This window comes from Arvicola amphibius, chromosome 1, assembly GCF_903992535.2.
Source record: "Arvicola amphibius chromosome 1, mArvAmp1.2, whole genome shotgun sequence".
Lineage (NCBI taxonomy): Eukaryota > Metazoa > Chordata > Mammalia > Rodentia > Cricetidae > Arvicola > Arvicola amphibius.
Genome location: NC_052047.1, coordinates 130,542,791 through 130,566,843, shown reverse-complemented (window position 1 = coordinate 130,566,843; position 24,053 = coordinate 130,542,791). Strand labels below are relative to the sequence as shown.

The 24,053-nt window shown below is 39.6% G+C and overlaps 1 protein-coding gene across 5 annotated transcripts; it reads left to right on the top strand.

Moving 5' to 3' along the window:
- Positions 1-2,780: 2,780 nt before the first annotated feature.
- Tial1 (TIA1 cytotoxic granule associated RNA binding protein like 1) lies at positions 2,781-23,675 on the top strand. Of its 5 annotated transcripts, none has more exons than XM_038326228.2 (13): positions 2,783-3,274; positions 5,882-5,943; positions 9,943-10,039; positions 16,703-16,852; positions 17,085-17,139; positions 17,273-17,360; positions 19,201-19,276; positions 20,243-20,351; positions 21,082-21,177; positions 21,291-21,375; positions 21,577-21,700; positions 22,035-22,174; positions 23,298-23,675. In XM_038326228.2, exons 3-13 carry the CDS (start codon positions 10,028-10,030, stop codon positions 23,422-23,424), a joined length of 1,062 nt encoding a protein of 353 aa, XP_038182156.1. In that variant the 5' UTR covers positions 2,783-3,274; positions 5,882-5,943; positions 9,943-10,027; the 3' UTR covers positions 23,425-23,675. The 5 variants fall into 5 exon arrangements, with proteins under 5 accessions (XP_038182143.1, XP_038182149.1, XP_038182156.1 ...); XM_038326236.2 differs by having other exon boundaries at positions 3,193-3,274; positions 16,754-16,852; XM_038326215.2 differs by lacking the exon at positions 5,882-5,943 and having other exon boundaries at positions 2,781-3,274.
- Positions 23,676-24,053: the final 378 nt, after the last annotated feature.

Genomic DNA, 24,053 nt, shown 5'->3' with positions numbered 1-24,053 from the left:
CCTCACAACCTCTTCAGCAAAAGTTGTCATCAGTGTTTGTGATTTTGACCCATTCTTACAGGTGTAAGACGGAATCTCAGAGTTGTTTTGATTTGCATTTCTCTGATGGCCAAGGATGTTGAGCATTTCCCTAAGTGTCTTTCAGCCATTTTAGATTCCTCTGTTGAGAGTTCTCTGTTTAGGTCTGTACTCCATTTTTTTTATTGGATTATGTGTTCTTTTGGTGTCCAATATCTTGAGTTCTCTGTTTGATGTGAGGTTAGTGAAGATCTTTTCCCATTCTGTAGGCTGTTTCTTGTTGACCGTGTCCTTTGCTTTACAGAAGCTTTTCAGTTTCAGGAGGTCCCATTTATTAATTGTTTCTCTCAGTGTCTGTGCTGCTGGGGTTATATTTAGGAAGTGGTTCCCTGTGCCAATGCATTCAAGTGTACTTCCCACTTTCTCTTCAATAAGGTTCAATGTGGCTGGCTTTATGTTGAGGTCTTTGATCCATTTGGACTTGAGTTTTGTGCATGGTCTATTTTCATTCTTCTACATGTTGATATCCAGTTATGCCAGCACCACTTGTTAAATATGCTTTCTTTTTTCCATTTGATATTTTTTGCTTCCTTGTCAAGGATCAGTTGTTCAAAGATGTGTGGATTAATATCCATTAGGTCCTCCTGTCCTTTTTTTTTTTTTTAAGATTTATTTATTATGTATACAATATATATGTCTGCAGGCCAGAAGAGGGCACCAGACCTCATTACAGATGGTTGTGAGCCACCATGTGGTTGCCAGGAACTGAACTCAGGACCTTTGGAAGAGCAGGCAATAGCTCTTAACCACTGAGCCATCTCTCCAGCCCTCTCCTGTCTGTTCTTATGCCAATACCAGGCTGTTTTCAGTACTATAGCTCTATAGTAGAGTTTGAAGTCAGGGATTGTGATGCCTCCAGAAGTTCTTTTATTGTTCAGGTTTGTTTTGGCTATCCTAGGTTTTTTTGCTTTTCCATATGAAGTTGAGTACCGTTCTTTCGAGGTCTTTAAAGATTTTTGCTGGGATTTTGATGGGCATTGCATTGAAAACATGCATATGTATGTAGAACAAAACTCAATAAAAAAGCAAGAAATGGTAAAGACAGGATTTAGGGTCATATATCTAAAGTGAAGGAAGACTGGGATAAATTAATATGTTGTTACATTATTAAAAATCAATAAGTTGAATGACATCAAGGATCCCCAGAACATGTGACCATTTTAATATAAGGGGGTGCTTTGCATGTGTTAATAAATCTTGAAATGGCCAAATTAATCATAAAAGGTAAGTTTTTAAAAAGGTAGATTAGTCAGACAGAAAATGAAAGAGACCAGAAAAATCATATAGTGCTGCCGCTGCAGATGGAGGGAGGCTCAAAGAGGCAAATAACGTAGGCCACATCCAGAAGTCAAAACTAGGAATGAAACAGTTCAGCAACACCTTGATTTTAGCTGTTTCTCTCATCCTAACCCCCTTTTTGAGACAGGGTCTTAAGTAGCTCAGGCTGGCTTCGAACTCATTATATATCCAAGGCTGGCTTTGAATGCCTGATTTTCCTGAGAGTTGGATTTGCCGACATGTACCACTATGCCTGGCTGAATTTGCCTTTCTAACATCTAGGACTGTAAGATAATGCATGTTGGTTTAAATTTATAATTTATTACAATAGCAACAAGAAATATATATTTGGGTTAGGCATGGGCCAGTTAATTGAATTATGGTTATGATTAATGTAGTTCTATCCCCCATGCAGGGTTTCTCTGTGTAACAGCCCTGGCTGTCCGGGAACTCACTCTGTAGACCAGACTGGCCTTAAACTCCTGCACCTGCCTGTCTCTGCCTCCAGGGAGTACTGGGATTAAAGATGTGTACCACCCCAGCCAGCTCTACCTCCTCTCTTGCTCTAGCAGCTGAAAACTAGCACTCCATATAACTCATCCAGACCATGTTTTAGCATAGTTCTCAGTCTCTGAGCCTCTTTCTGTTTTTGATGAGATCTTGGTATGTAATTCCAGGCCGGCCTTAAATTATTATCCTCCTGCTTAGTAGCACTGTGCGCCACACGCAATGTTTTTGTTTTAACTAGGATTTTGGTAGAGGCACAAGTCACATTCATGAGGGATTGCTCTTTTACCCCCTTACCCACTAATCCGATGAGATAATGGGTAGCGATCCCTCCGAAATTTGTAAAGCAAGATAGGCTAGACAGGCCTGTCTTGCAGGGAAACACACTCAAAGACGAGGCTGGCTCTGGCGCAGCCCCGATGTCCGCCACAGCCCCTTCGGGTCCAGTTCAGAGTTGCCTCTCTCCTGTCCGTCGCGTGAGACGGCGGTTGCTGAACACAGACCAGCAGTTCTAAGGGCTGAGACCAGCAAAGCCGGCAGGCTGGGGAACCACGCGGACCCAGCACACAGCCTGATCCGCAGTTGAAGAAACCGCTCTGGGGCTGGACGGAGGCGGAGCAGAAGCTCACACTGGACCAACAAACGAGCCTTAAAATGCCAGAAGCGATCCTGGGGCGGTCCCCGGCGCGAGGCACTCTGGGATTTGTAGTTTACTTCCCGGAAAGCTCCTCGCTCATTTCGGCCGGCCGCCTTTTAATCCTCGCTCCCTCCCGGCACACCGACTATTTTATCGCGGCACGTCCTCACGTACGACTACACTACCCAGAAATCTCTCCTTCGCGCTCCGGCAGGCTCCGGGTCTTCCTTGGACTACAGTTCCCAGAAGGCCACTGGAGAAGGGCTTCCCCCGCTTTCCCGGGACCACAATTCCCAGAGACTTGACTTCGCGGCTTTTCTCTCTGTGTCGTGTGTCTCTTGGAGCTGGCTAGGCCACTAGGCCCACAGCGACGACGTGGTGCGTCGTATCCAGTGTCAGGGTGTACTCTTTTGCCAGGCTTTCTGTTCTTTCAACCACTTTTGCCGGACAGGCCGTCGCAACTGGCCTGAGCAGTGACCTGGCGGGCCGCGCCTGCGCCTTGCAGCGTTTCCTGCCTGGCTGGTGGCGGCAGCCATTTTGTTCATCCTCCTCCTCCTCCTGCTCCTCCTGGTTGGAGCGCAGTGTCCGGAGCGGGCTGGGGGGAGCGGACCGAGAGTGGGGTTCAGTACCTTTTCCTCTGTCCCCAGCCGGAGCCCGGAGCCCCCCTCCCCTTCCTCCCCACCCCCTCCCCTCCCCAGCCCTGCCCTCCCCCTTGTCCCGGGATCACTCCGTCGCACCCACCATGATGGAAGACGACGGACAGCCCCGGACTCTGTGAGTACCCGAGACCGGGGGTGCCAGGCACCGAGCGGCCCGGGCACGCGGGATGCTGAGGGAGGGAGCAGGAGACCGGGACCCGAAGCTGAGAGCCCGGCGTCCCGGTGGAGCGCTGTGAAGTGCATTCCTCATCTGTCCCTCTTTCCTAGAGAAGGAAGCCCTCCCTTCCCCCCCCCCCCCCGAACACAGTTACTTTCTAGGGTGTAGGGCTCGTCTCGACCTTTCCCTCCCGATCCCTTCTTTGCACACCCTTCCTAGACCGGTCTTGTTGTGCACGGCTGAGGCTGTCAGGCTCGGGAGAGCTCCGGCTCCCCCTGTGCTTTGGGGACTCCGGGCTGAACCGGGAGCTGTGGGTCTCCACGGGGGCAGGGCTTGGCGGGGGTGGGACCGCTGCTGCATCCTCTGGCGTGAGTACTCAGCCTCAGTCCACGTCCTCAGCAGTCCACGTCCTCAGCCTCCGGCTCCTTTTCCCGAGCCTACCACTCTTTAACCAGAAGAGCCCCTTGTCTCTTTCTGCCCCACGTGCCCCTCGCTGTCAGAAACACCCGCCCATCGCCCGCTGCTTTTCAAGTGCCAAAGAGATTGCCTTTTGCCGCCGTGCACCACCTCTGTCCCTTGGATAGCGAAGTTTACTTTGAGCGCTCACTACGCCAAACTGACAACCAGTTAAACTCCTTTCGCTCAGTTGGCTATGCCACTTCCTAATCGGTCTGTGCGTCAGGACCATCAGAGTTTGAGAAAAGGATGTCTTCTCCCGCTATTTGATGCGTGTCTTTTGGGTGCTTTTTTCCGCGGTCTAGCAGTTGAGTTTCACCTGATGCCCAATTTAATGAATGAATTGCATCTTCCAACCGCTTAATTGGCGTTTCCTTCCTCCCCCCCCCCCCCCCCCCCCCCCCGATGCAGAGTGATGACTCAGCGTCTGTATTCCATTCCAGATAGTGTGGCACTCTTTTTTTCCTTCGTCTGAGTAATTTCCAATTCATTGTTTAAAGTGAGCACCTTGGGGTTCCCAGCCTCTCCAGGCCTGCTACTCCTGCCTGGAATAAGTACACAGCCTGCTGCATTGTCTCTCTTGCCTCGCTCTGCCTGGTGTTGACTGATATGATGACCAGAGTCCACTTGGCTGGGTTAGCTGATGGGAAAGTACTTTTTGGGGCATGGACGACCGTGGGTGGATACTCGGGATCTCTGACTAGCTTCTCAGAACTTCATTCTTAACACAGAAAAGATGTTCAGTAAATATTCAATGTTGATATCTTTTTCTCCCTCCCCCTCTCTTTTTTTTAAAGCATCGTTTATATTTTCCATTCTTATTTCTCTTAACATCTTACTCGGCAAATTTGAAAACAACCTAAACATATACCTGTGAATGAGAAATTCGGTAAAATTTTTTTGTGTTTTTTTCCATTTCTGTCTTCCAGAAAAATTATAATTGAGACAAAACTTGAAATTTGTTCTTAAATCTTTGTTTAAGCCATGGCTTTGCATTTAATAGCTAGCAGTGTGTACTTATATAAAAGCATCAGGGGAAAGTAGACGTAAGGCCTAGCAAGCATATATTCAAGGAAGATGGCAGTTACATTGTATCTAAAATACCCGAAATGTAGTCATTGCATCATAATAGCTAGTGCATACTTGGTAAATTCTCATGTCTCATTAACTGCATCTATTTGTTCTTAGAACAAGTCTCTTGCCTCAAGTCTGTTACATAGTATTTTCTGTTTCTTTTATTCCTGTAAATTGTCTTTGCATTGCTTTCAGGTCTCATCCTCTAGACCAGAGCTAAATTGTAGTATTTCATACATTGCCATCTCAAGCACTTGTCTTTTTCCCCCCCGAAGCACTTCAGTTGTTAGTGTTTGGTTACCTAAACTGCGATGTATACATATGAGGGGATAAACATCTTAAGCTCTGTTCTGTCACAATGTGTTTGTTATGTCCTCCTTTTCCCACTCTTCTTCATGGACAGTCATAGTGGGTTTGGTTTTGTTTTTATTTATTACTGTTATTATTCTTTTTGTTTTGTTTTGTTTTTAGAGACAAAGTTTCTCTAGTTTTGGAGCCTGTCCTGGAACTTGCTCCAGGCTGGCCTTGAACTCACAGAGATCCACCTGTCTCTGCCTCCCGAGTGCTGGGATTAAAGGTGTGTGTCACCGCTGCCCCGCTTTTGCTTTGTTTTTAATACAAGAACTGTACTGCTTCCTTGGTCTTAACCCTTCCTGCACTTAGTTCACTCCTTGGAACATAAGAGGTACTCAATAAATATTTTAAAGCTGTACTTCTTTGGCTAAATTAGTATTAAGCATTGTTTTTAAAAGTTCTTATTGACTTAAATTATAGGCGGACATTGTCATATTTCCTGAAGTTTGTTGATTTATATATATATATATATATACACCTAATGTAAAGTCTTGACATCAAAGCAAATGTTTAATAGGATTTGATTTTGTTTATGAAGAACCTGCATTTTGCATTGTGATCTATGGATTAGGTTTCTCAAGTGACTACTATGTTTTAAAACAATGTACTTTAAATAAAGTTTATCTTAACATGTTAACTTTCAAATGCCTGTGTGTTACTAGTAAGGTTTTCTTCCTGCAGACACACACAAGCTAAGACATATGGTTCTATCTTCAGAAAACAATATGGTGTTTATAGCCTAGGTAGGTCTTTAAATATTCATTATCTACAATATTACTAATTTATTTGATGATATTTAAAGTGGTATAGAATTGCCTTGATGTTGAGTCTGAGATCTTATTTGCCATATAGTTGCTTTAAAGGTCTGTTTTCTGATGTTCCTCATTTTCATTTGACATTTATTTTGGGGTGTTATGTATTAGTGATCTTAAAAACAAACCAATGAGATCCCAATATGTGATACTGGTGTTTGAATTAGACCAGCCTTGTAGGACATGTTTCCACCTTGGGTTGTGTATTTGCAGTGCAGTGATTTGGTCTGTGGTATCTGAACCCACAGTGTGACACTAAATTATATTAGCAGTCAGTTGTAGTTTACTCTATTCGCCTATTTGTGTACCTCTAGGATTCAACGCTAAGAGGCTATTTATTCGTCCTTGATACTCAGTAAAAAGGAGGCAATAAGCCTTTGATTTAAAGTGTGTTCTGAACATCTGTGAACAAAACAGAAGAAAACAGTGTAAGATCTCATAGACGGCTGCACCATTGATTTAGCTATATTGTGGCTATAATCAAGCTGGTTCAACTTGGTCATCTTTGTTTCTTTAAAGCTTGTTTGGGATCATCCTTTAGAGGTCCTTGGTCAGCTTAGTTACCCTACTCTACCTTTCTTCAGCTTTGCCTCCTTCCGAAAATCCCGTAGTAACAGCTCGGACAGCCCTTTAGAGGGCTGTTGAGGGTTACTGTTGGAAATCTCATTTTGTATAGGAACTTGTTAAGAATAATCGGAAAACTACAACAACCTTTATGGAAATTTAGCCCACAGTATTTTGTATAAAAGTGCTGGTAATTTCGGCCTTGGTAGGGTTACTTTTCAGAGTGAGAGCACATTCAGTGGAAAAGCTGTCATTAGCTTTCAGCAAGGCACCATGTTCTTAATTTCTGCCCAGTTGGACATAGGAAGTCGCTCACTGGCACTGAACTTCTGCCTGCTGTGAAACTGCCAGGCTTCCTAGTCTCCACTGGATCTTAGACCCAATGATAGGGATAAAGGTATCGTTTCAGTTATTAATGTTTCAGTTCCCACAGTTCCTGTTCTTAGAAGACAAAATAGACTGTAAGGTATGCATTTTCCTTATTTTTATCTTGAGTTAAAAGTCATTTTTGGAATTTCCTAAGTGTTTCTATTTACTATAAGAACTTAGACCGTTTGTCTTTGTCTGTTGTTTTTGTACATGCTCCTCAGGTAAAAATTGCATATTTAAAAACTTGGAACTTTAGAATATACTTAATACTACTTAGCTGCAGCAGTAGGTGAAGTATAGAAAATATCGTTTGAAAGAAACAGATAACATTCAGTAAGCTATGAAAGATGATACTAGGTTCAATGTTGAATTTTGTCTTAAACACCATCGTTAGAGTTATTCTGGGATAGATGATTTTTTGATAATGTAAAAGGCACAGTATACAATAGTATTTTTAAAATAGAACTTCTGCCTTTGTTAGATACATAAATTACAGAACCTTGAGTAGAGAAGTCAGTCTAAAATTTGGATAAATGTAGGTGAAATTATATACTGAATTTGAATTGTATCCTTTTCATCTTGACAATCGAAGATGTTCTCTGCTGTTCCAGAAGGCTTTGTATATTTTTGGTTTTTCAAGACAGGGTTTCCCTGTATATCTTTAGTTGTCCTGGAACTCACTTTGTAGACCAGCCTGGCCTTGAACTCACAGAGACCCATCTGCCTCTGCCTCCTGAGTCCTGGGATTAAAGGCGTGCACTGCCATACCTGGCCAGGCTTTGTATGTTTTTAAAATTGAGTCTGCTAAACCAGGTAGTGGTGGCATGCTCCTTTAATCCCAGCACTTGGGAGGCAGAGGCAGGCAGATCTCTGTGACTTCAACCAGCCTGGTCTAGAGAGTGAGTTTCAGGTCAGGCTCCAAACTACACAGAGAAATCCTGTCTTGAAAGCAAAACAAACAAAATTAAAAAAATTTTTTTAGTCTGTTGCTTTAGCTGTTAACTCTTGAAGTATTTGAAATATAGGATACCTTAGCACTGAACTTTCTTGACATTCTAAACTTGAATGTTAACAATTTTTAATCTTTGACAATGCTAGATACAGAAATTAATTATATACATCAATGTGCCTCTGGAACCAGGGAGTTTCCTAGCTGATTGAAAATGGGTTGACTTAGAATGAAAGTCTTATTAAACAAAAATTGCTTTTATTGTGACTTAGCTGTGAAAAGTAACATTTAATGTTTTTAAACATGAACACAATCTTAAAACTGTATAATCATCAATATTTTGCATGGTAAAGTGATGTTCTATTGTTTATTTTTGTTGCTGGCTAGCTTCATTTTTAAAACCGCTGTTATCCCTTGCCCTCTGCAGGCTGGACTGGTCAGGTGAACATAGTGTTTAGAAAATCAAGTTCACTTGCTCATTTTCTTTATACTTGGTCTTTTTTTTTTTTTTACAAAGGAGGTTATTCCATAGTTAACAGGCTCATAAAGTCCCTGTGAGTGAAAAGGGGCAAGCAGTCATTTATGGCTAATTTGTAATCCTTCAACTGTTTTCTACTGCTGGGGGAAAAAATCACCCTACGGCATACAGTGGGTCAGCTCCATTTAATTATAAGGAAAAGATGTCATCCTAGACCTAAACCAGTTTGTCAGCTAGCTTATTCTTTATTTTAGTAGCACTAGATTTGTATTTCAGCCTTAGAACATATACCCTGAGGTTTTTGGTTACTACTGCTGTGACATTCTTAACTAAGCTGGGAAGTTGCTACTCATTTTTTCCTGTTTTTGTTTGTTTTTGTTTTTTAAATTGTGTGTGTCCCCCTGCATGTATTACATGTGGGTACACAGGTGCTAGAGGAGTCCAGAAGAGGGTGTTGGATTCCCTGCAACTGGAGTTACAGGCAATTAATCGTGAGCTGCCAGACCTGGGTGCTGAGAACTGAACTCTGTCCCCTACAGGAACAGCAAGCATGCTCAATGACTGGGCCACCTCTCCAGCCCCAGTTCCTACCCATTCTTAACCAGTCATTTTAGGTTTTTCTGAAGCTTACGCTTTCTCCAACCCTTTTTCTTTTAGCATGTTTCATTTGAAAGCTTTGTATGTATTTAACGTGGCAACTGTTGCAAGCCTTATTTTGGTCTCAGCACTGGTTCCTGATGGTGTATTGTGGTCAGAAAAGTAAAATGGTATCCTTTTACTTCCCAGAAGAAACTATGTCACATTTTACAAGTAATGCTTTGGTTTATGAAGTGGTTCCTGACAATCGTACACTTAAGGTGTTATTTGTTGAGAACCAGAAAGATTTTGGCAATTCATTGAGAATGTAAGACATAAATCAACTTGTATTAACTCATAAACCAAAGTGATCATCTTTGGGGGGGTGAGGTGTTGATTTTTCTTTTTTCTCATTGAAATTTTTAATCAATTGCTAATTAGGGGAAAAAAGCCCGAACCTTTAAATATCCAGTCAAAAGCATATTTGGGTCTATCTTAAATTTTCCTCTGAATTTCTAAAGAATTCTTAAATTTCTTTTGTTATCTAAAGATTGTTTTGTTGATGCTGATAGAAAGTATAAATTATTAATTCCATTGTTCTTAAAGCAATGAAGATGTGCTATCACTAACAGTCTTCTTTAGCCCAAACTGAAGCAGACCTCAGCTCCTCCACCCACCACCCTCTGCTCTGTTAGAACAATTGACTCTCACTCTCTTCTTTGTTCATGAAATTGTTTTGGTTGGCAGTGTTGAGATGAGCCCACTAACAACTGCTGTCTAGTATTAGTTCATCATCAAGATGTTTTAGTAAATCAATATTTGTCATATTTATGTTACAAATTATTCTGAAATTGGAAATATAGCTATCATAGGCTTAACTGGAAAAAATTTATCATAGATGGGAACTTGAAATAAAAGATGAATTAAATAATAACACATCAGAGCTGTAGTCAAAGAAACATTGCTGATGATGTTTTTTTCCTCTCTCATTTAGATACGTAGGTAACCTCTCCAGAGATGTGACAGAAGTCCTTATACTCCAGCTATTCAGTCAGATCGGACCCTGTAAAAGCTGTAAAATGATAACAGAGGTAAGGTCTTCCTGGATAGGCGTGCCATCCCTTGCCTGATGTTGAACATTTGTAGTAATTCATCTTCAGCCTCAGATTGCTCTGTGGGAGAGATTCATGTGTGTGCTATTGACTTAATCCATTGATTTGGCCATTGAGCTAGGTGAGGAGGCAAAGACTCTGCACTATCATTGCATGTCCTCCATGATGTAGTTAACTCATAAGTAGCCCGTCTGGGAAAGATGTAAGGCGATGGTATTTCACATTCTCCAGTGTAAGCGCCGATAGCTCAGTCTACATGTCAAGAGAGGGACTGGTAAGTGTTGAAGCCAACATTTGGTTATTATGTGCTCAGCAGAGAAGTTTGCGTCTCATGTATTTTTAGTAAATACTAAGGTCTGAACAACTTTTTGTACATAGGAATTTAAACTGTTATAATAATTTTATTTGGGCTAGGAATGTAGCTCAGTGGTAGAATCTGCACTTGTAATATGGAAGGCTCTGGGTTTATCAACCCCTAGTATCAAAATAAAATCCAAAAGTTTTGTCTTATTTTCAAAGAAATATTTTTACTTTTCTCAGTTAAGACTAGTTGTACCTGGTGGTATGTGTGTCAGTTACTCTGATTATCAATTTTTTTTTTGACTGCTGTGTACTAGATACTATGGTGAGTGCTGAGAATTCAGTGGTGAAGAAAAGAGTTCCTGGCCCCATAAGATTTTACAGACATGTAGGAACTGAAGTCAACCCTCACATGAGAAATAGAATTAAGTGTTAGAGGATCAGATAGCTTAAACTGCTGTGGGAACATGAGGAGAACAGCCGCTGTGGCTGTGGGTCATGGGACGTTTCTACTAGGAGTCAGTACAGACTGAAGCCTAAAGGGTAACAGATAACTCTTCTGTGTGAAGTCTGAGGAAGAAGAGTCTATGGCAGAAGAGGAGTGCTTGTGAAAAAGAAAAACCAGAGATCTGTTTCCTGACAGTTGTCTTCAGTAGATGCATAAGTAGAGTTTGAAGTAGAATTAGTCATAGAGATGCCAGCAGATGATGAGGCAAGAGTGTTTAAAGCTGGTGTTCTAACCTAGAACTGTAAAAATCTGTGACGAGCATTGGCCTTTTAATCTAATTGCCAATAGTTACCTTCTATTCTGGTATATAATTTTCCTTCTTTTCATTCCGAACTTTGATTATACATTTATTCTTTCACTAATGGGAAATAATATTTTTCATGGGGACTGTTGAAGGCACTGGGAATGCAATGGAGAAGCAAATGAAGCTAATAGAGATTAGAGCCATGGCGAGAATAAGTGTTCTGTGATGACCAAGTGGCTGATGAGGCTGAAGCCACATGTAAGGGAAGGAATACCAAAATGGTCCCATCTGTGTTAAGGACTGGAGCAGAGGAACACAAGTAGCAAAGGCTTCAAAGTGGTAAAGAGATGACTGGCATCTAGTGGGTGGTAGAGGGTGGTGGTGGGGACGGAGTCCAGCAAGACAGGGGAGATTCAGAGTCATTTAGGGCAGTGTGGGCCTTGACAGAGCTGAGATAGAAATGCCAGGTTGTTGGAGAGATTTTTTTTTTAGCCAAAGAGAAGACAGGGTTTAATTTGTATTTTAAAGATTGTTCTGTGTGGAAATGAGTAATTTGTGTAGGATTGTAGGGTACAAGAGCAGGGGAAACCAGGTAGGTGTATTCTGCTGGTCTGCACCGAGGTTATAGGTTACTGAGTTTTAGGATGGTGGTGAAAAAAGACAGTAGATAGGTTGAGTTTTTGTTTTGGAGGTAAGAGCAATAGGACTAGAGTGTCTGTAAGAAACAGGGAGACTTAGATTCTTGTCAGTGCAATTGTGTGGGTGCTAACATGCTACTTACTAAAATGGGAATGACTGAGAAAGGCACAGGATGGATGGAGGAGTGGTAGCAATCAAGATTTCTGTTTTGGCAGTGTTAAATTTAAGATACACTTTGACTATACAAATGGAGGTTATATATGTCGGCAGTTGGATAAATGAGTTTGGAATTCTGGAGAAACCAGTGCTGATGCGTACGTAATATTTGAAGCCATGTAAGTAAGATCACCTAGAGAGGGGTGGTAGAAAGTGATCTGAGGTCTGCAGGTTGGAATAAACAGCTCAGTATTCAAGAGTTCCAGTCAAAGTTAAGAAGGGACAAACGACTTTCTGAAACATCCTGCAAAGAGGAAGTGGGGCGCACCAGATATGCTATGGCATCAACAGAAGAGAACATTTACAGGAGGGAGGGTGGGAGTCAGATGTTTTGAATGTGTGGAAGAACAGAAAGGAAGGTCGGGTGGTGGCGGAGAAACCACTGGTGATTTAACATGCAGGCAAAGTGACTTCAGGGTGCAGAGGATGCAAAAAGTGGAAAGAGTCACTAGAACGTTTTTTTGTTGTTTGTTTGTTTGTTTGTTTTCGGTTTTTGGAGACAGGGTTTCTCTGTAGCTTTGGAGCCTGTTCTGGAGCTCGCACTGCCTGGCCTCAGACTCGCAAAGATCCTCCTGAGTACTGGGATTAAAGGCGTGTGCCACCACCACCCGGCTATTAGAATGTTTTTTTTTTTTTTTTTTTTTTAATTTTTATGGGTTATTTAACTTTATTTTATGTGCATTGGTGTGAAGGTGTCAGATCCCCTAGAACTGGATTTTCAGACAGTTGTGAGCTGCCATTTGGGTGCTGGGAATTGAACCTGGGTCCTCGGGAAGAGCAGTCAGTGCTCTTAACCATTGAGCCATCTCTCCAGCCCCTATTAGAATGTTTTTGAGAGATATTTGATAAATATTTAAAAATCTATGTGTATACAGACTTATGCTTAGCCATGTCTTACAGTTCCTAGATTTGAACTTTAAATAGTTTAAAAGTCTCTCATTTTTCTGACTTGACATTTATGTCATCTAGTAATGGTGACCAGACTAATTAAGGTTAAGGACTCAACTGATTGTTAAGAGTGTTGCTTGGGCAGTGGTCTAGATAGGAAGTTTCTAAAGGACATGGGTTCTAGGAAGGAATACCTAACATCTGGACAGCTTCCTTTTATAAATTTGGTTTTGTTATATAAAGAATCCTGTTCTTAGCTGGGTGATAGTGGCACACACCTTTAATCCCAGCATTTGGGGACAGAAACAGGTAGATCTCTGAGTTCGAGGCAGCCTGGTCTACTGGGGAGTTCCAGGACAGCCAGGGTTACACAGAAACCCTGTCTCGAAAAACATAAATAAATCAACAAACAAATAAATAACCAGCCCCTCAAAAGAATCCTGTTGTTTTGTTTTGTTTCTCTCTCTCTCTTTTTTTTTTGACCAACTTTGTCCTGACCTGTTTTTTGTTTTATGATTTCTTCTTATTTGGCCTTTTTGTTGAGATGGGTCTTGCTACATAGTCCTGAAACTCACCATGTTGGCCTTGAACGTGGGGGATATCCCTGAGTGCTGGGGCTTACAGGCCTGGGCAACCATATGCACCTGTTTGAATTTTTTTTCCTGTATCAGATGTTACCATAGATTCTAGTTTTTATAATATAACGATAGGCAGTATGTATATACATATAATCTCTAATTTTTTAAAGACAAGCATTAAGCCGGGCGGTGGTGGCGCACGCCTTTAATCCCAGCACTCGGGAGGCAGAGGCAGGCGGATCTCTGTGAGTTCGAGACCAGCCTGGTCTACAAGAGCTAGTTCCAGGACAGGCTCCAAAGCTACAGAGAAACCCTGTCTCAAAAAACAAAAAAAAAAAAAAAAAAACAAAACAAAACAAAAAAAAATCTCAGACTGAAAAAAAAAAATGAGTTCTGTCTCATTCCAGTTTATATTCCTCTCTGGTGCTGGGATTAAAGGCGTGCACCATTGCTGCTGGCCTCTGTGGCGCACAAGTTTGGCAACTGGGGTTAAAGGTGTGTGCCACCACTGCCTGGTCTATACAGCTGACCAATGTGGCTGTTTCACTCTCTCATATTCAGGCGAGCTTTACTTATTACAATACAAATGAAATATCACTACAGAAAACTACATGCTGAGTTTGTAAAGATTAGGAGAGAATCTTCTGTGAAAATGTCAAAAATGGAAAACCAATCAATCCTAGTGTTTCTGTCACACCTAAAACTCCACTTAGCCTGTGCTGGCCACAGTGTGCTAGGTGTTGAGATGATAGGCGCGCCTGGCCAACCAGAGCCCTGTGGTGAAACCTTGTCTCAAAAGCAAACGAAAGATGGAGCAGCCATTATAAAAATAACAGTATAGCAGGTCGGTGGTAGCGCACACCTTTAGGCCAGCCTGGTCCAGGGTTACAAAGAGAAACCCTGTCTTCAGAAACCAAGAACCAAGAAAGGAAAAAAAGAAAAGAAGAAACAGTAGAGGACTTACTTGATGCTGTCATAAATCTCAGGCATCCGTTGGGATCTTAGAAGTTTTCCCCACAGGTGAAAGCCACTGTACACAATCCACACAAACAGAATATGAAAATACCCATATAAACATACAGGAGCTGGTCTGCTACTAGTTGTATGAAATCACTATTACAGTGCATAAATACATTAGTTTCCTAATTTTATTTAGACAGGATCTCACTATATAGCCCTGGCTGTCCTGAAACTGCTGTGTAGACTAGACTGACTTTGAACTTGAACTCACAAGACCCACCTGCCTTTGCCTCTCTACTGCATGTGTTAAATGTGTACTCTACCAAGCCTGGCCCACATGGGTTTTTTGTTTGCTTGTTTTTGTGGTCTGCCAGTCTTTAGTGAATGTGTCTGGTAAACATTCACTCGTTCATAGGAGAAAACTTTATTTGGAGTCATCTCTCCTATTTCCATTTCTTTCTCTACCTCTTTCTCTTGTCATATGGATATGAGAATAGGATTTTATGTGAGAGCCCATCCTTTCTTTTCATTGCTAATAATCCCTCCCTTTCCCCCAAAGAAATGCCTCTTGGATGCTATATCTTTTATTTTTGTTTTGTTTTGACTTTCAAGACAAGGTTTCTCTGTGTAACAACTCTAGCTGTCCTGGCACTAGCTCTGGACTGGTCTTGAACTCACAGAAAACTGCCTGCCTCTGCCTCCAAAGTGTGGGATTAAAGGTGTGCATCACTACCGCCTAACTGGTTGCTGCATTTTTTTGGATTTTTCTACAAAAATTTTCTGGGATGAAAAACAGTAGTTGTTGAAAAGATCTTTATTTTATCTGACATTTTTATTCCTAGTTAGTTCACATAAAGCATATAGTCCATGTGTTATTCTCTTGGGGCGTTTTACATTAAATAGTGTTAAATGTTTTTAATCAAGTATAAAGAATATGTCAGCTGAGCTGCTGGCCAGTATAGGTTTCAGTTTTATAAAAATATATGTGTTTTTTAGGTAGCTCTAGTTTCTTAGCATCCTTAGTAGCTATGTATTTGCTAACTAGTGAAGTTTTGTTTTGTTTTTTTATCTTGGTGTTTTGTGGTGCAAAGCTGTAGCTTTGCCTTATGTTTACTTAATGTTTATTTAGTTACTTGGTTTTAAGATACTGAGTAGCAAACCCAGGCCCTGACACATGCTGGGCAGTTTTGCCCTTCCACTGGGCTGTACCACCATGCCAGAATATGTAATACATTTTACCAATCATATGCCAGATTACTAGGGTATTTTCTGGACACCGAAAGACATATTCAAAATATCTTTGCTCTCCAGTATATTGGGCCTATTAAATTTTTTTTTTTTATTTTAAAGCTGGTTTCATTCATATGTGTGTATATATGCTGACTTTGAACTTAGAGTCTTCTGATCCTCCTGCCTCTGCTTTCCAAATGCTAGAGTTACAGGTCTGTGTAATCCTGCCTAGCTATCATGTCTATTTTGGAAGATGGACAACTCATTTCAGCAACTAATTATAAATCTTGAATTTTTTATTCTTTCTTTCCTCTTCTAGATCTGTGTAGCAATACAAAATGCTGCATGTTGTAGTACCCACTGCCCTAGTTTTGATTAGAGGTAAAATGGATTGATTTCTATATATTTTGTTAGTTTGTTTTTTGAAACAGGGTCTCTATCTAGCCTTGGCTGTTCTGGGACTCTGTAGAACAGGCTGAACTCAAAGTCATAGATCTGCCTGCGTCTGCCTCCCAAGTGCTAGAATTAAAGGTGTGCGCTACCATGCCCGGCTGCATTTTTGTATTTTTTTTTACCTTTATAAGTCTGGGATATAGTATATGAAGGATTATAAAACATAAGTAGAAATCAGCCTTTTAAAATAATGTTGGAGCCAGGTTGTGATGGAGCACACCTTTAATTCCAGCACTTGAAAGGCAGAGGCTGGCAGATCTCTGAGTTTGAGGACAGCCTGGTCTGCATAGAAAATTCCAGGACAGCCAGAGTTACACAGAGAAACCCTGTCTTGAAAAACCAAACCTAATAAGAATAATAATGTTGGAAGAAAAGAGCAGTGATTAGGAACAGTCCTCACTAAACCTGAGGTAGAGAGTTAGGTTTAGTATTAAACATGCTTCATCAGACTTGTATATTTTAATTCTCACTGTCACGATTCTTTACTATTCGTGTGGCTCTGCTGGAATACAACAGTATTCTGAGGTTCAGCTTAAGTCTTAAGTGTTAGGCTTTCATAAGCTTGTACAGTCTCACCTGTGCATTCCTAGCTGTCAGTAATGTTTTTTCCTGGATTTTCTTCTCAGCAACCCGATAGCAGAAGGGTCAACTCTTCTGTTGGATTTTCTGTTTTGCAGCATACAAGCAATGATCCATATTGCTTTGTGGAATTTTATGAACACAGAGATGCAGCTGCTGCATTAGCTGCTATGAATGGCAGAAAAATTCTGGGGAAGGTAAGATAATGGGATGATGGCATCCAGTAAATGTATGTGTTTGCATGTTAAATCACTCTGCATTCTTTCTTAGCAAGATTTAAAATAGACAATCAGCTACTGAGTGATCTCTATTCAGCCTAGTGCCTTTACACAAATAATCCAACTTGATAAATGATATATTAAGTGGTAAGTGTTAACAGCTCATAATGACATGCCTAATAATTGTATTAAATATAATCTTTGCTTTTAGGAGGTCAAAGTAAACTGGGCAACAACACCAAGTAGCCAGAAAAAAGATACTTCCAGTAAGTACTCCTGCTGCATTTACTGTGGAAGCGTGACGTTGTCCTGGCAGCATTACCAGCTTACCTACGGTGTTTTTCCTCTTAGCGTTGCCTGATTTCTTAAGTATTTGATTACCAAATGCTTTGATTTCAGATCACTTCCATGTGTTTGTTGGGGATTTGAGTCCAGAAATTACAACAGAAGATATCAAATCAGCATTTGCCCCCTTTGGTAAAATATCGTAAGTATCATAATCAGTATCAGACTCAGTAGTGATAGGCAAAACTATATGATTAACTTGTATTAGAATCAAGGTTTTCTTTCTCTAGTTAGTGTGTTTTTCTTTGGTTTTTACTTTTGTTTTGTTTTGTTTTTTTTGAGTAGATGTTGTTGCAAATGTTGATGTCATTTCAATGTTTAGGGTCTTGTTTTCAGATAATCCTGTGTATAATGTTTAAAATTTTAAGTGATTCTGTTGGTTATATTTAAAGCAAATATTCAAATGTTGAAGCTTTCAGCTTTTTGTCAAATGTTTTCAAATCTTAATGCTTAAGAATATTGGGTTAATAAAAACTAATTGTGATTTATATTGTGTATTAAACTTTTATTGGAAGAGTTAAGTGGGGGGAATCTAAGCAAATCTTTGAGTATATTATGGTTAAATTGAGTATAATATGTTTAAATGTAATGATAAATGTATTTGGATACTTAGCTTTGAGAAAAAGAATACTATTGCAATATTAAAATGTTTTCTTGTCTAGATAATAAATATGAGATTAATTTGATTTTTGTTAGTAATATTTGATTCTGCTAGGGAAGGTTCAAGTATGGGTTGATTTTTCTTTTAAAATACATATGCTCAAATTTTGTTCTTTGATTCAATATTTTAGAAAATGGTTGCAAGTTTTATAAAATGTCAATTTATATTTAATTAAAATGAATTTGTTATGTATTTGTCAATTTAAATGTATGACTACAGAAATGTTTTGATTAAGAACAACAACTTTTATATTAACTTTTATATAATTTGTTGTTCTATAGATTTATTTGTAAGAAACATTTAATTCTTAATTTTCTGTTTTGATATTTGCTTTGCTTTTTAATCTAAGTGTGGTAAGTAGTACTGTTGTAAAATAGTATAAAATGATACAGGTTGCTGTTCTTGATCTTTATTTATACCTGAGACCTGCAGTTTTTCTACAGTCCAAGTCACAATTAAAAGTAATAGCATTCTGGTTATTTTGCAGAATTGCTCATAAGAATGGACAGGATCTTGAAGGCTAACTGCAAGGAACTGTGCACACTGGAACTCAGTTGTAGATTTTTTTCTCATTTCTATTTATTCTTATTATACATTATTTATATATACATATTTTAGTATTTACATTTTAACATTCTATATTCAGTGGAGTTCTATATTTCCAATCATTTTAACTTACTCACTAAAATTTCTGTGTAAATTTGTTGTTTTCGTACTGGTGTGCTTAGCGTTGTTGTTAGTTTTTTATTCTCCTTTCTTAAATTTCTGAAAATGTCAATTTTTCAAAATTTACAGCTGCCCAAACTCCAAAATGATGATAGAGAATTGACCAAGAAAAATAAAGAAATCTGTTAACAGGCCATGTATGCCTTTTTAATTCCTATTTTTTCCTCTTTTTCAATTTTTTAATATTTCATATATTTTGTATCACTAGGCAGAAGACATTTAACTATTTAGATATTGCATGGTAAAGTAGTTAGCATTGTTGCAGTAATTTATAGAATCAGTAAATCGTAGAGGACACTAGCAAATAGAATATTAGAAAAGGAAACTGTTGTTCCTATTAATCTTCAGCTTTGAGTATCTAGTTAGCAAGCACAGGTTATGTGATTAGGTTGCATGTTTATTACATGTTTTTGTCCTACTGCTTTTTTCTAACAGGTAAAGAAGCATTAGGGAGAGTTCAGGAATGGCTGTAGTTAATTAGGGCTAACTGGAGTTTATTTTTAAAATGCTCACAATACAGTGTGTGTGGTTCCTTTTAGTTTTTATTTTGAGGGTGACTTTTACTTCCCTCATTTAGCTGTGCTTCTTTTCACAGGGATGCCCGGGTAGTTAAAGACATGGCAACCGGAAAGTCCAAAGGCTATGGTTTTGTATCTTTTTATAACAAACTGGTACGTCCTTTCAATCAACTCAGTCTTCAATTCTGGATTTAGTTGCTTTATTAAAATTAACGATTAATGATTGAAATTTAATGTGCTTGAATGTTAATTTAGGAATATAATTGATATTAATAATAGAAAATAATTCTTTTATTAACTTGAAAATATCTAGAAAAGACTAGGGTGATAATAATGGAGGAGGATTATGAAAATGCATTTGTGCATTGGTGAAGGCAGAATGAATTAGAAGTAAAACCCAAGACCAGTAGAAGTGAACCAATATGAGAATTATGTTCAGTTTTAACAAGGAAAGTCTCTATATTTTAATTGCTTTCATCAAAACTATATTTTCATAATACATACAAACATATATATGTATATATATTTTTTATTTATTTGAGACGGGGTTTCTCTGTGTAGCCGTGGCTGTCCACTCGCTTTGTAGACTGGGCTGGCCTCGAACTAGCAGAGATCCACCTGCCTTTGCCTCCCGAGTGCTGGGATTAAAGGTGTGTGCCACCACACTCAGCCTCATAAAGAATATTAATTGTTCCAGCAGTTATGTATGTACGTTAGCCTCTTTTTACATTTTCTTTAGTAAATATTACATTACAAAGCAACCATAAAATTAAGGCTCTTAAAAATAACACAATATTTCTATTTTTATTTTTATTCATTTGTGTGTATTGGAGGAAAATATTTTGGGGTGATGAATAGGATTATCTTTTTTCTTTATATTAGTGAAATAAAATTCTTAAATTTAAGTATTATATTAGTATTTTGAACCCTGTAAGTAAAAAGCAGCTTTTATGATTCGAGTGGTTTTATTGGTGACGTCTTTGTGCTGAGTGGACTCGCGGATGATGAGATGCAGTGGATGCAGCAGCATCAGCTTCCACTTTTGTCTCACTGGGTCTTTTACATCTGCTTTTATTTGTTTTGTTTTCTAGTTGCTCTTTTTTTTTTTTCTCTCCATAGGATGCAGAAAATGCAATTGTGCATATGGGGGGCCAGTGGTTGGGAGGTCGACAAATCAGAACCAATTGGGCCACACGTAAACCACCTGCCCCTAAAAGTACACAGGAAAGTAAGTTATATTTGCATGTATGTAGCAAGTATAGATTGATTATACCATGTACCATTATGTCTTAATTTCTTAATATTTAAATTACTGTAAGCTTTACCATGAATCTCATCATAGGAACTTTAGATATAAGTATCTTCCAGGCTAAGAACCAACTGATATGTTTATAGATGAAATCTATATTTAAGACTGAGGCTATAGCTGAGTTAGTAGAGTGCTTCTGCTTGCCGTTAACATACATGGGGCCCTGAGTTTGGTTTCCAGCATCATATAAACCAGGTATAAAGGCTCATGCCTATAATCCCAGTACATGGGGAGTGGAGGCAGAAACAGAAGTTCTAAAAGACCTCTTCAGCATCATAGTGAGTTAGAGCCTAGCCTGGGATACCCGAGACTTCACCCCCTATCTGTTAAGTCACAGAATGAAGAAAAAAAAATTTGTTTCTCCTACTGGAGTATATCTTAACAGTATGTAGCTGGGAGTGGTAGCCCATGGCTTTAATCCCAGTACTTGGGAGGCAGAGGGCAGCCTCTTTCACATAGTTCCAGGATAGCCAGGGCTACATAGAAAGATCCTGTCTCAAAAAAAAAAAATTAAAAATGGTATGTAAGAACAAAAGATTGTATATGTATGTGGTGCTGGGGATTGAACACAGGACCTTACATATGCAATGAGCTTTAAGGTCAGCTCAAAAACTAGTTTTATAATACTGTTTTTACTTTCTTCATATAGCTAACACTAAGCAGTTGAGATTTGAAGATGTAGTAAACCAGTCAAGTCCAAAAAATTGTACTGTGTACTGTGGAGGGATTGCCTCTGGGCTAACAGGTGCGTCTTTGGCTTCCTGACTGCCTTCTCTGTCAGTGTTTCAGCACTGCTAGTGTCAATTTCATGGCTAGCATGAGCTTTAAATATTTTCTTGTATATTTTTCTTTGTATAGATCAGCTTATGAGACAAACATTTTCACCATTTGGACAAATTATGGAAATTCGAGTTTTTCCAGAGAAGGGCTATTCGTTTGTCAGGTAACACACCAACTGTAAAGCCATTCTCTTACTGCTTATTCCTCCCACTTACATGAGTGGATTCTTACTAGATGGCAGTTTGCGTACAGAATGTAGCTTAAGAAAAATGCCAGCTGAAAGGTGCCAGCCAATGAGTTCCTATATTATTTGCCCAAGTTCTGACAGAGTGAAGACAAAACCTCACTGTCTTTCTCCTCCTAGATTTTCAACTCATGAAAGTGCAGCGCATGCCATTGTCTCTGTTAATGGTACTACAATTGAAGGACATGTGGTTAAATGCTATTGGGGTAAAGAATCTCCTGATATGACTAAAAACTTCCAACAGGTAATTCGATTTTTCTTAGCACTCTCTAAGGTTTCCATCTTACATACCTACATAGGAGCTTTGGAAATTGTAAAATAAACAGTAAAGTAAAACATAGAGCTGCTTTCAGTTGATTGTGTAAATGCTATTTCAAAATTGTTTTGCGGTATTAACTGAATCTTAATACTTTCTTTTCACAGGTGTCACCACCCCAATAAACTTAGACAATGATAAATAACAGAGTCCTATTCACATAAGGGTGCTTACTTAGTTTTTCTCTTCCTTGTCTCCCACTCTTTCTTCAAATACGGTGTTTCTTTCTTGTTCCCTAAAACAACAATTTGCTTTCTCCTAGGTGGACTACAGTCAGTGGGGCCAGTGGAGCCAAGTGTATGGAAACCCACAGCAGTATGGGCAGTATATGGCAAACGGGTGGCAAGTTCCTCCCTACGGAGTCTATGGGCAGCCATGGAACCAACAAGGATTTGGAGTAGAGTGAGTTGTTTTGGTTTTTCCATTGTAGAAACTGATGAGTTCTGCCAGAACATTTGTACCCCCTCTCCTAGGGGAGAGTCAACTGAAATGATGTTCTGTCAAGACGTTTGAGCTATAGATGGAATACAACAGATCTCAGGAAATGTAGTTTGTAACCCTTGCATTACAGAGATGGGGGTGTAGTCTGACCTCTCTCTAGCTAACTCATTTATAGTAGCACTTTCATTTAATTTCATGTGTGTAACAGGTCTTTGCTAGACTTGCTCAGAAAGATGATGTTTCTGTGTTTGTTTGGCCTATCTAAGACATCTTGGGAGCTGATAAGACATAGTGTAGTTTGCCTTGTATGAAGTTTTTCCCCTAGGCTGAATTAGACCTTTATTTTCACAGGTTTATTAAAAATACTGCAAGAGTTGAAGGCTCTAACAAGAGTACTGCCTCCTAAGCAATTTATTTTTATAAGACAGTATTTCATTCTAGGCCAGGGTGGCCTGGATATTACTGACTCCCAGCAGTCCTGTCCTGTTTACCCCCCCCCCCCCACAGGTACTGGGGTGCAGATAGGAGGCCTTATACCTGGCTCACCTAGGATTACTATTATCATTATTATATTTTTATTTTTGAAACAGGGTTTCTCTGTGTAGCCCTGGCTGTCCTAGATGTTTGATTTTTGAGACAGTCTTACTATAGCTATAAGCCTTGGTTGGCCTGTAACTCTATATAGACCAGGCTGGTCTCGAATTCACAAAGATCACCTGCTTCTGCCTCCCAAGTGCTCAAATTAAAAGTGTGTACCACCATGCCAGCCCTCATTTATTATTTTTTAAGAACCAGCTTTTAGGTGGTCTGCAGACTTGAGGTAAGCTGTGATTATCTTAACAAAGCTGGACTGAAGTGTAAGGCATCACATCGCATAAACAAGGCCCTGGGCTTGATCCCCAGCACAGCACAAAAGTAAAAACCAGTGAAAAGCTGTAAGATGTAATAGTGGTGTGTGTGTCTTCTTTGTTGGGGATTCGTGGTTTATCTTTGTGCTTTGTGATTAGAGTCTGCCTGGTTTTGTATAGCTGTATAGATAATCTCTCTGTTTGCTGAAGATTTTTTTCCCCTACTTTTTTCCAAGTCAATCACCTTCTGCTGCTTGGATGGGTGGATTTGGTGCTCAGCCTCCTCAAGGACAAGCTCCTCCTCCTGTAATACCTCCTCCAAACCAAGCTGGTTATGGAATGGCCAGTTTCCCAACACAGTGAGCTGGGACTCTAAACACAGTTGTAACTCACCATAGGCTGCAATTTCGTATGACACTTTGAAGACATGAAAAGTAAACATCGGAAAGTGAAAATATTTATTTTAACAATTGAAATGTTGGAACCTTTAGCACAGCTTTGCTCGGGGAAGGACACGTGTCTTCTAGTTCTGCCTTTTTAAGTTTTTGTTCATGATGGATATGAACATGATTTTTCTTTGTGTACAAAAACTAAAATAAAGTCAATAAAGACAATTCTGACTATAAATTTTGATATAATAGGAGAAATGGGTAATACGTTTTGATTCTTAGACACTATTCCGTTTTTATCTTGCTGTTCAGTATTTTAACTCACTGTGTTTTTAAAAGAGCAAAAAAGGGAGTATCGTGAAAACTGAGAATCACATCAGTTCGTCCTGAATTCTGATACTCCCCTCCCATCCCTGAGGTGGACCACATTGAAGTCAGCAGGAAAAATGTGATTTCAGAAGAAATACATGATGTGGGAATCGCTGTGGAAGAAATATTGTTTCTCTCTCTATTAAAGAAACTGAAGCCAGACTGAAAGCTTGCAACCTAAATAAGGAACAGCATCATAGAAGTCCCTTGAGTGAATGCTGGTGGTCCACATTA

Bases quoted from the DNA above. Each gene is read 5' to 3' on its own strand.
- Tial1 (XM_038326215.2), top strand. From the start codon at position 3,243: ATGATGGAAGACGACGGACAGCCCCGGACTCT. The intron at 21,376-21,576 runs GTAACACACCAA...TTCTCCTCCTAG, and splicing joins AAGGGCTATTCGTTTGTCAG to ATTTTCAACTCATGAAAGTG. The intron at 21,701-22,034 runs GTAATTCGATTT...GCTTTCTCCTAG, and splicing joins TGACTAAAAACTTCCAACAG to GTGGACTACAGTCAGTGGGG.